Below are 12,894 nucleotides of genomic sequence, written 5' to 3' on the forward strand. Positions count from 1 at the left end.
AGTCATATGATCTGAAATTTCTGAAAACCATTTCTAGGTATTAATAATACCTTTCATATGAACTATCATTTGCAGCTGATTTTTATCAGGTTCCACCTGCAAACTTGATTATTCGTGAAATATTGTCAATTTTTACCCAAAATCCGTCAGAAAGTGGCTCCTGGACACCTGCTATACCGTTTCAATGTTAATGAAACTTCTGTCAGTGTTTCATAATGAGTCAACACACATAATAAACCAGGTGAGATGCTGGCAGGTCTATGGCATCTCGGTGCCCCCATACAAAATATCCATTAACCAACAAGGGCATCAGTAAGTAAACGTCGTATTTTATAGTATTTATTTGTTTTAGAACATATTATAGTGTTTATATGAATACCTAGCATTGTTATTCCAATGTTTTTGGGGCTTTTTACGTGTTTTAATTGATAAAGTATGCAATGACTGCAGTGACCATCTTAATTTGGTCGGCTATTCAAAGGCTGCTAACTTTAGGCTGCTAACTTCACACACCTAATAATTACACGGCACATCATAAAGTAATTACCTATAAGTCATTAATTCAGTTGATTTCGCGAACGGTGCCAGGTTGCCTGACCTACATTCCTTAAAACAAGCTCATTATTGTATCAAGTTCACATTGAGACTTCTCGAATAGGTTCGCGCTTATTATTTTGGTAGACAGGTACGAGGTTAAAATATATAGGTAACCTATCGACAGATTGACCTTCAAATTTCACTCGAGCAGGCAAGACTGGCGACATTCCGACACGTAGGTAAGAACGCTGATGACGCGGAGTGAAGAGAAATGCGACCGAATTCGCGACAAACCATTGACACAATGCCGGTTCATCGCCGCTGGGCGTCCGTCTACCTACTTAGCTATAGCCATTGTAGAGGCGTCTTCACAGGTGCGTAAGCGCAGGTAAGCCCCCGCCCGCGCCCGCGGCCCTCCGCGCCGCCATCTTGCATTCCACTCACCGCTCGCCAGACCCCGCGCCCGACCCGCGGCCGCCGCACGCCTCGCGCCGCCCCGTGTGTGTGTAGTGTCATGTTGTGGTAGTGCAGTGAGCATGGAGTCCACCCCCATCTGCCGCTGCCGCGTGCTGTACCTGGGCAGCGCCGTGCCGCAGCAGAGCAAGGACGGGCTGCAGGGCATCCAGGAGCCGCTGCGCGAGCTGTACCCGGACAAGGGCGCCACCGGCGGCGGCATCGACTCGTGGCTGTCCGTGTGGTCCAACGGCATCCTGCTCGAGAACGTGGACGAGAGCGGGTCGCGGGTGGCGCGCTTCTTCCCCATCTCCAGCCTGCACTACTGCGCGGCCGTGCGGCGCGTGACGGTGGAGGGCGCGCCGCGCTTCCTGCCGCTGGACTCGCCCTTCGCCCGCGCGCCCGCGCCGCGCCGCCCGCCGCTGTTCGCCGCCGTGCTGCGCCGCACGCACGGCATCAAGGTGCTGGAGTGCCACGCCTTCATCTGCCGCCGCGAGGCCGCCGCCAACGCGCTGGTGCGCTGCTGCTTCCACGCCTACGCCGACAGCTCGTACGTGAAGCGGCTGGAGGCGGAGCGCGCGCCGCCGCAGCTGCCGCCCGACGAGGAGGAGCTGGAGGTGTACGACGGCGACGAGAACCACAAGGTGTGGGTGGGCGAGGTGGAGCGCGACGACGCCAGCGACGACCTGCCGCACCCGGCCCGCGCGCCGCGGCCGCGGCAGATCGCGCGCCCCGCCTCCGTGCCGCCGCCGCCGCCGCCGCCCGAGGAGCCCAAGAAGAAGTCCACCACCAAGAAGACGAAGAAGAAGTCGTCGGCGTCGGCGGACGAGCTGTACGCGACGATGCCGGGCCCGCCGCAGCACCAGATGATGAACGGGCGGTCGCTGGGCCGCGCGCCGCCCGCCTGGGCGCAGGGCGCGCCCATGATGCTGGTGGCGCACCCGGCGGCCACGCTGCCGCACGCGCGCGCCGCCACCATGGCGCACCGCGGCCGCCCCGCGCCGCCGCAAGGGCCCTTCCCGCCCGGGCCCATGATGAACGGGCGCGGGCGCCTGCAGTACGCCACGGTGGACCCGCGCCGCTCCAAGCCGCCGCCGCCCTCCATGAAGGCGGCGCAGAGCATGGGCTCGGGGCTGGAGGCGGCGGACGACGCGGGCGGCATCTACCGCAAGAAGGGGCACCTCAACGAGCGCGCGTTCTCCTACAGCATCCGGCAGGAGCACCGCAGCCGCTCGCACGGCTCGCTCGCCAACCTCAAGTTCGCCGCGCCGCCTGAGGTGAGCCACATTCTAATACCCGCGGGCTAACTGTCATCATAGCTTTGCTGTTGCGAAAGAACCGAATGGCATCCGCAATTTGTAATTTGCGGCCACCTCGGCACCCGCCAGCCATGTCCGCTCTTAGCAAACATGTGATCCCTACACTTTCTTTTGACTTACTTGGCGACTTCGACACGATTCTCCACACTATCGGACAAAATGTTCCGTTACGTGACAAAGTTAGCGACAGACTATCGTTTATTATAATTATCACGATTATCACATCTTCAACGGATGTACCTCCCTACCTTTGAAGCTTGGTTTGTTATTTTGTACATATTTGATAGTGTGAATAGACTCCTCTTTTGATTCCGTAGGTGTGAAACTATTACCAAGTCAGCATTAAGATTCATTGTATCGCTGATAACTCGGATAGTTGACGTGACGCAAAAGTCGATAAGTCTTCACAATACGGCTTTGTTTGCTTCAAACAAAACGTAGTTTTATGGAACTACGTAAAGTTGTTATAAACAGTATAGAAAACGGCCCATTCAACAAACTATTTGTGTCTGTGTATCCACTTTTATAACCCTCGACTGAAATCCTCGAATTTATTTTCAGTTTTTGGAATTTGTAATACTCTAGTTTCGGATAATGATGCCAAAATCAACTCGTCACAATTCAGGGAATTTTGTTCCAACAACGGTATAAAGTATATGACGTCACCCATTTATCATCAAGCCAGTAATGGGCAAGCTGAAAATGCTGTTAGAATCTGCAAAAGAATGATTAAATGCGCTATTAGTGACAATCTACCTCAGACAATAATTTGTGAACGGCTGCTGGAGTATTTATTTGTATACAGAAATACAGAGCACTGTGTTACAGGTGAGTCTCCGGCGAAATTAATGTTTGGAAGAAATTTACGATCACGGCTAGACTTAATATTGCCCAAAGAGGACAAGATAACATGTGTAAATAAACAACCTATTTCAAAACGAAAATTTACTGAGGGTGATACAGTTTGGGTACGTTGGTACAGTTCCAGAAAAGGGTTTTGGAAAAAGGGAATAGTTAAAGAAATTTTAGGAAATAGAATGTACAGTGTATATATATTAGATATTAATGAAGTATGTGTAAGACATATAGATCAGTTATTTAAGAGTGTAGATGCTAGCCGTGACTTAGATGTAAGTGAACCTTCATCATCGCCACAGAGCTCCGTCACTGCTAATAGTTCCGCCCAGTATCAGTCTGTTTCCATGCCGTTGGCCTTACCATCTCCAACAGTGCACACTGAGGCTCCTGTGCCGAGCGCTGTCGCGGCCGACCCGCCCGTGGAACAAATAGTGGAGGAGGAGGGGCATGTGGAGTGTGAGCGAGGGATTTCGGTTCCGAACACCTCAGGTCAACCTGATCCGCCGTTAACACCTCCACTTCAGACTGATCGGCCGTTAACACCTACATCGCCACCTCGTATGTGTTTACGGCCCAGAAATAAAAATGTTAGTTATAAGTTTTAGCATAAGTCTTATTTTTAATTGTATTTTTATTGTATTATTGTTTGTTAACAGGTTTCAAAATTAGTGTGGAGGAGTGATGTGTTTGTCGTGTACTCTGTGTAGACGTAGCACTGGCACGTTGTATCGTGCCCTCTATACTCTATGGTAACACCTCTATAGTCTATGGTCGTGCTCTATGGTTTTCAGTAATAAAGCGCCAAGTCGAATTATACGGTCGGTTGTTTCATTGTAATTAATAATTATTCTATATTATAAATATCTATCACTAGTGATAGATATTTATAATATAGAATAATTATTAATTACAATGAAACAACCGACCGTATAATTCGACTTGGCGCTTTATTACTGAAAACCATAGAGCACGACCATAGACTATAGAGGTGTTACCATAGAGTATAGAGGGCACGATACAACGTGCCAGTGCTACGTCTACACAGAGTACACGACAAACACATCACTCCTCCACACTAATTTTGAAACCTGTTAACAAACAATAATACAATAAAAATACAATTAAAAATAAGACTTATGCTAAAACTTATAACTAACATTTTTATTTCTGGGCCGTAAACACATACGAGGTGGCGATGTAGGTGTTAACGGCCGATCAGTCTGAAGTGGAGGTGTTAACGGCGGATCAGGTTGACCTGAGGTGTTCGGAACCGAAATCCCTCGCTCACACTCCACATGCCCCTCCTCCTCCACTATTTGTTCCACGGGCGGGTCGGCCGCGACAGCGCTCGGCACAGGAGCCTCAGTGTGCACTGTTGGAGATGGTAAGGCCAACGGCATGGAAACAGACTGATACTGGGCGGAACTATTAGCAGTGACGGAGCTCTGTGGCGATGATGAAGGTTCACTTACATCTAAGTCACGGCTAGCATCTACACTCTTAAATAACTGATCTATATGTCTTACACATACTTCATTAATATCTAATATATATACACTGTACATTCTATTTCCTAAAATTTCTTTAACTATTCCCTTTTTCCAAAACCCTTTTCTGGAACTGTACCAACGTACCCAAACTGTATCACCCTCAGTAAATTTTCGTTTTGAAATAGGTTGTTTATTTACACATGTTATCTTGTCCTCTTTGGGCAATATTAAGTCTAGCCGTGATCGTAAATTTCTTCCAAACATTAATTTCGCCGGAGACTCACCTGTAACACAGTGCTCTGTATTTCTGTATACAAATAAATACTCCAGCAGCCGTTCACAAATTATTGTCTGAGGTAGATTGTCACTAATAGCGCATTTAATCATTCTTTTGCAGATTCTAACAGCATTTTCAGCTTGCCCATTACTGGCTTGATGATAAATGGGTGACGTCATATACTTTATACCGTTGTTGGAACAAAATTCCCTGAATTGTGACGAGTTGATTTTGGCATCATTATCCGAAACTAGAGTATTACAAATTCCAAAAACTGAAAATAAATATTTCAGCTTTGAAATCAACGCGCTCGTAGCAGTGCCACCATTCATAAGCAAACATTCTACCCATTTCGAGTAGCTATCCACCACCACGAGGTACACACTCTGTCCTAACGACATGTAGTCGATGTGCACGCGCTGCCAGGGGCCGGCGGGGCGCGGCCAGGGCGCGGGGGGCTCGCGCGGGGGCGCGGCGCGCACGCTCACGCACGTGCCGCACGCGCCGACGCAGCGCTCGATGTCGGCGTCGATCCCCGGCCACCACATCCGGGCACGAGCATTACACTTCATCTTAACTACACCCAGATGAGTACTATGAAGCTCCACTAACATTCGTTCTCGTAACGATGACGGAATAATGACTTTATGACCTCGCAATAAGTATCCATTCTCGTATTGTAGGTCTGCTTTACATCTAAAGTAAGGTAGGACAGACTGACAATGTACTGCACGCGGCCATCCATGTTGCATGTATTTGATGACAATTTTCAAGACTTCATCATTATCGGTGGCCCTTTTTATATCGTTTAACAACACAGCCGGTGTACTTTCGTCCAGGAATTTCAAAGAGGTGTACATGTCAAACTCTACGTCGCTATCAGAAACTGTTTCAGAAACCGGGGCGCGCGAAAAAAAATCTGCTACAACGTTATTTGCACTTGACGTATACTGAATTACGTAGTTATAGGCCGACAGAATAATCGCATATCTCTGCAAACGTAACGCCGTAGTTACCGATATGCCCGAATTTTTATTAAAAATCGACACTAAAGGCCTATGGTCAGTTTGTAAAATAAACGGGTCGCTACGTCCGTAAAGGTACTGATGGAACCTTTTTACACCGAAGATTATAGCCGTAGCCTCCTTTTGAATCTGGCTATAATTTCGTTCGCTGGCATTGAGAGACCGCGAACCGTAAGCTAAAGGTCGCTCGGAGCCATCCTGCGCGCGCTGCAGCAGCACGGCGCCCAGCCCGTGCGGGCCCGCGTCCACCGCCAGCACCAGCTGCGCCGCGGGGTCAAAGTGCGCCAGCACGCGCTCGGACGCCAGCTCGCGCCGCACGGCCGCCACGGCCTGCCTTTGCCGCGCGCCCCACTGCCACGCCGCGCCCGCCTTCAACAGCTCGTGAAGTGGACTCATTACAGCCGACGCGTTTGGAATGAAATTCCTGTAATAATTTACAACTCCTAGAAAACGCTTGACCTCTGTGACATTTTTGGGCTCCGGAGCCTTTAAAATAGCCTCGACCTTTTTAGGGCAAGTTTGTAAGCCCTTTTTATCTATAACATAACCTAGGTAGGTTACACTATCTTTGAAAAATTCGCACTTATCTTTTTGCAAACGAAGACCCGAGCTATTCAACCTATGCAATACCTCCCGTAGTCTGGCCAAGTGAGTGGCTTTATTAGGCCCCGTGATGCATATGTCATCGTACCAGCAACTAACGCCTTCTATCCCGGATAGGACTGTCTCCATCGACTTCTGAAAAATAGCCGGCGCGCTGGCTAGGCCGTACACCATACGGGTGTATTTAAATAAACCTTTGCTAGTATTAATAGTTGTGAGCTCCTGCGATTGTTCATTTAGAACATATTGATTGTACGCGTTTTTTAGGTCTAATTTTGTGTACTTTTCTCCACCTCCTAGTTTTGCGAACACTTCTTCAATGCGCGGTAGTGGATACTTATCCACTAACAGGTCTTTGTTCAAGGTAACCGAGTAGTCCCCGGCTATCTTGACCTGTCCGTTTTCCTTCAGTACCGGCACTACAGGAGTCGCGTAGTTGGAGTGGTTGACTGGCACTAAAATACCTAAACTCACTAACCTATCAAGTTCCGCTTCAACTTTATCTTTTAAAGCGAATGGTACCGTGCGTGGCTTGAAAAACTTAGGTACGGCATTATCTTTTAATCGAAGGTCAACTTTAAATTTATTGAAAGTACCTAACTCATCGCGCCACAATTCAGGGTATTGTTCCAACAGCGTGCCTACCTCACCATCAGTGTAAATTTTATTTATATTTGTAGTTAACACTAAGTTAAATGCGGACATGAAATTTCTACCCAGTAATGGCGGGCCGCCATTCTCCACTACAAATATCCTAATCGGTTTTGTCTGACCATTGTATGTAACATTCGTTTCGAAATAGCCCAGGGGAGAAATTTTATGCCCGGTATATAGACACATTTTTAAGTTACAAGGCAGCAGTTTGTACAGTGAGAAGTTACTCTTATAGAAACTATCTGAAATTACAGTTGAGCCTGAACCAGAGTCGAGTTCCATAGTAACATTCTGTTGGCCTACTATTAAGTCTAAAGTAAGCGGTTTATTTGTCACATACCTTATATTAAAGTTCTGGCATTCCTCACACCCCGAGTTATTATCGTCATCCTCAATATTGTTTATTCTTGAGTTTTTGTTAGTACACACTTTTCTTAAATGGCCCTTCGATCTACACTTTTGGCACTTGTAATTTTTAAAACGGCACGTATCTTCTGAGTGGTTCTTCATACCACACACCCTGCACCGGGTCTCTGAGCCCGGGGCGCCGCCGCCGCTGCCGCTGTCTCCCGCGCCTCCGCCGCCAGTGCGGCTCGAGCCGCCACCGCCGCCGCTGTAGCCGCCGCCGCCGCCGCCGCGACGCGGGCCGCCATCGCGCTGAGACTTAGCATCAAACGCAGCACGGTATATTGGTTCTTCCTTGATGACCAATTTATCAAATTGTTTCGCCTCCCTTGTACACTCCGCTTGCTGCGCCAACTCCAATGCCCGAGCAAATGTTAATCCTGCTGGATTTTGCTCAAACAATTTGTCGCGTCCGGGACCTGAGCCCAGGCCGAGGACGAAACGGTCCCTGAGGTTCGTCTCCAGGGCTGCGCCGAAGTCACAATAGCTTGCTAGACCTCTGAGTCGCGCCGCCCAGTCCCCTAAGCTTTCGCCTGCAGTTCGAGTCGCCCCGTGAAACTTAGCGATGTCCACGAAGGAACATTGTCTAGGCTTGAAGTGAGCGTCGAGTAAAGCCACCAATTCCTCGTAGCTTAACTTATCCACATCGCTTGGATAAGCAAGATTTCGAACTAGACGGTATGATTCATCGGAAAGATGCGTTATGAGAATGGCACTTTTACAGTCTTCTTCCACTTTGTTAACTTTCACAAATTGTACCAAGCGTCCTTTGAAAATGTCCCACTCGCACGATTTGTGGTCGAAGGTAGCCAAATTACCCAAAAACGCCATTGTTATCCGTTTTTGCAACACGTGAGTAGATGATCCTCGTTCGACAGTGATAGATATTTATAATATAGAATAATTATTAATTACAATGAAACAACCGACCGTATAATTCGACTTGGCGCTTTATTACTGAAAACCATAGAGCACGACCATAGACTATAGAGGTGTTACCATAGAGTATAGAGGGCACGATACAACGTGCCAGTGCTACGTCTACACAGAGTACACGACAAACACATCAGATAGTCAGAGGGCAGAGGTGACTCGCGAGTAGGGAATACAATCCCGGCCTTTATTTGGGATCCCGGGATTTCGGGACTGGATGAAGACAATCCCGGGATCCCGGGATTAAGGTCACAAACAAAAACACGTCTAACGAATCAACGTTTTTAGGTTTATTGGAGACACAGTATTTATAATTTAACTTTGTCAGACCATACTTAGTTGAAAAAAATATATACTTCTTAAAAAAGATAAACAATAGGCTACTTGACTCTTTTTTAAAGTAGGTCTAATATGATTAATAATTTCTCTATTAGACCAAACAAAATAATCTATTATTTTTTTGGACCTAAGGTGGGTCTACGCTAGACGAACCGAGCATGAGCGAAGCCATTCAAGGTTTCGTCGTTCACGGTGTCAGGTGTGGACTTATGTACAACGAACCTACAACGATCACTGTCCTCGAACACTGCGAGCGCGAAGCAAAACCCTTTGTGTTCGTCAAAAAACCGACAACAGGCGGAACGCAGCCGAGCAACGAACGAAATGTTCGCAGTGCGCTCGTTCGAGGCTTGTAGGTCGGTCCACACTATACGAATTGTGTTTGGCTCGTGCTCCGCTTGTGCTCGGTTCATCTAGCCTAGACCCACCTTTGCCAATTGCAAAACTTTAACTTAAAAGTTCTATTTTTCATAAACAGGCGAAAACGGTGTCAGCCATATTTGTTTATAAATTATCACATCTGTGACGTCACACGGGTAGAAAACAATCATTTGACATTTAACTAATGACAACAAAGCTACGAGAATACCCTTACATACTAATTTACCCTTTTTTGTCAATCCCGAAAATCCCGGGATTGGCAAATTTTAATCCCAAAAATTTCGGGACTGGAAAATGACCGGGATCCCGGGATCCCGGGGAGCGGGATCCCGGGCTTGTATTCCCTACTCGCGAGCCACCTTAAATTGTATTGTACGTAGTATGTACTGCCAGCTAGTCTTACTGTTACTTCCCAATCAAACAGAGATAGGGTCTTGAACTTTTTACTCACCTCAAATCTGCCATTTTGAGTAAGTAATTAATAATAATATATTTATTGCAACTGTCTCAGTTTAAGACAAAATGCTAGAAAATATAATGGAGAATGTTTATTTCACCAAAAAAATATGGAATAATATGTTGGAGTTTAATATGGAATAGTATGTTTGAAACACAGCTTGGATGCATGAAGAAACAATCAAATTTATACAGTAAAAAGTTGTCTGCTTAATTGAATTATCTACAAGGACGTATGAAGTAATCGGATAATAGTAAAATCGCGTGTGGCACGAGAAACGCAAATTTCCTTCTTTACTAAGTGCAAAGTTGGTAATTTTGTTGAATGTTATTTCCATTTGTCCAATTTGTTGATAGTTCACGTTACGTGTATTAGCAACAAAGTTAATGCCCGAACTTGTATGAAATTAAGTACTAAAAGTATTTCTTACCATTAGGTACAGTCAGCAAAAGATATAAATTATGTGTGCCACCCCAGTGCAAATAGTTTGATCCTGAGACTCGTGGGAAGATAGATTAATGATGATATTTTAAATACACTCACAAGCAATGAAAAAGTTCCATTAAGAAAATCACCAAATTACTCCTAAACGGAAAAAGCTAATTTAATGACGCCTTCTGCAATGTTTAAGTACATTTTACGCCGCATCAGAATATTACCAACTTTATTGATACATACAAACAATCTCTACAGGTTAAGTAGGTATTGTTCATGACATCATGACACATATCAGCCATCAGTGAATCATAAAATTAAAATGTTTGCGCTGAGGTGGCAATATGTAGCTCTTTTGGTGACTGTAAATTATTTATACATATTTACCATAGAAAATGTCAAAATAAACTACCTATTACCTGAAAACTGGTAGCTATTGATCTCTTTGCCGTATCTATAACAACATGCATCTACACATTCGCCAATGTTGAACCACCTGTGTAGATAAATATGATATGCCAGCTCATTTATCCCACAGTTCATTCAACATAAATCGGCTGTTATCGAAAGAAATCATTGAGCAATATTCTATCACTGACTGGGACGCGGTTACGACGATTAAGAAACTTGTCTGCCAACCCAACCAGTTAGAAATGCGGCGATCCGTTTATAATAACCAAGTGTCCCCTTCGACTGGTATTCGACAATTAAAAACAGCCTGTATCGGAAAGGCTTTAGGAGCCGTAGGTGAGTGTTATCGACTCAGATCGAGGGACAAGGTTGAGTTGAATGGTTAGTAGCTTGAAATACGCATAACTTGGCCAGATATTGCGAGCCCGTTTTTAGTTAACAGGTCGTTAACTTACAAACGACCCTGGAAGGATTCATTCTGGAGAGTCGAGAGAGCGAGTGGCCTCTGCTACTTGCTTTAAGGTACTTCGCTAGCCCATGGTGTATTTGTTTTGAGTATAATATCATCTCATCTTTTAGCATAAAATGAAAGATGAAAGAATGATTTCTTCGCTGTTCATTATTTTGGCTACTAGGTTTAAAAAGATTTCATGTTCGGGATCTCGGTATTTATACATTATGCTTAAACATATTTGATTTCATACAAAATTTTGTATATAAACATTTACTGTACTACCACAAAAACCTTTAAACACAGTTTAACAAGTGTTTAAAACGAAATTTGAAAGATTTTGTAGGCGTTTGACAGCGCTAAACTCCTGTTAAATACTGTTTAAGTTTTTGTAGTAAGGCCCATATATTTTAATTTAACGTAGTACAGATAAAGTGTTTCCCCTTTATAATAAAAGAATTATTAAATTAGGAATGAGGATGGATATTAATAGATTTTAATTAAGAAGAAGTTACCATTGTGTGTTAATGTGCTAAAAGTGCTAATATTTTCACACGGCCTTGCATTCCATTTATACTTTTCGGAGATTATAATATTTAAATTTATTTATCTAAGTACTAAGAATAAGTTTTACTGTGTGAACTTAGTTTTATGGATGTTTTAACTTAAACGACGAAAAGATAATAATATTAAAGTTATACATAGGTATTGACTATAGAGTATACCTATTATGTAAAAATAAAAAGAAAATAGCATATTAAATAATTAATTAGTCTTCTTAGGACATGACAAGCACTAGAGCTGGACAAGGCTTTATAACTGAGCTGTCAGATCTGTGGCCTGACTGACGTATGGACCCGCTGAACTTGCGCTGAACGTATGTTAGGTACAGATGATACGTCACTCAGTAAGGCTTAGTTCGTGCACCCCCAGTAAGAATAACAGTAATTATAGTAGCAGGCTTGTAATAAAATAATACACTCGCGAGGAATGAAAAAGTTTCACTTACTAAATGCCGATAACATTTACGTTTTTGATTGGATGTTAAATTTTCTGATGCGCTGTCAAATGTACTTCAATATTGCAGACGACGTCATCAAGATAGCCTTTTCCGTTTAGGAGTATATGGTGATTTTATTAATTGAACTTTTTCATTGCTCGAGAACGTAATACTATTTTTGTTTGTTTACTCTCGCCACCGTATCATAACATTATGCACTTGGAATCGTAATGTGTGTCTCATCTAATATAACGGATGCAAATATATTACGTTAATTTCATCACGGTTCGCCTCTAATTATGTTCAAAATATCTGATTAAATGCGGAAGACATATGCAAATTTATAGAAATATATAATTTTACATAAGACTATGATAATTTGTGACATTGGTTATACCTAATTGGGGAAAACTAGCTCTCAATAAACGGAAAGTAACCTACCTAAGGTTACTTTCCTGGGAAACATCATAGATGTGCTGGTGCATGTGCACTCACATAGTTTATTTACTATTTAATTTATTATATAATAGCAATAATATTTTTCTGATAAAAACTTATCTACTAATGTAGGTATGTAACGAATAGCTTCAGATTTATAACTAAGGAAGGCAGACTCTGAGCTCAGAGGTCATAATGTAATTTGACATGTAACATCACATGTTATAATGTACATAAGTAACATGTAATAATATTGTATAATATATGAATATGGATACGACTATAAACCCTTTTATGCTCAGCTGCGGCCATAACACTACCGTTCGAATATTCAAACTTATTGATTTTATTGTCCATAGAAAAGACATCAACGCGTTGCCCAAATGAAAGTTCTATTTTTATTTATCGCAAGTTTCATTCCATAAGGC

The 12,894-nt window shown here is 44.2% G+C and overlaps 1 protein-coding gene across 4 annotated transcripts in view; it reads left to right on the plus strand.

The window, feature by feature from the left end:
• Positions 1-602: 602 nt before the first annotated feature.
• Positions 603-12,894, plus strand: part of LOC119693828 — a 37,451-nt gene continuing 25,159 nt past the window's right edge. For 2 of the 4 annotated variants that reach the window (XR_007267161.1, XM_038118506.2), the window contains exon 1: positions 611-2,267. Coding sequence is in view for 3 of the 4 variants with exons in the window: in XM_038118506.2 (XP_037974434.1) it covers positions 1,074-2,267 (1,194 nt within the window). In the remaining variant the exon portion in view is untranslated. Of the gene's footprint in view, positions 2,268-12,894 lie in introns of all 4 variants that reach the window. The other 2 variants (XM_038118507.2, XM_048626263.1) reach the window with 2 other exon arrangements.

Source organism: Plutella xylostella, chromosome 16 (genome assembly GCF_932276165.1).
Source record: "Plutella xylostella chromosome 16, ilPluXylo3.1, whole genome shotgun sequence".
Lineage (NCBI taxonomy): Eukaryota > Metazoa > Arthropoda > Insecta > Lepidoptera > Plutellidae > Plutella > Plutella xylostella.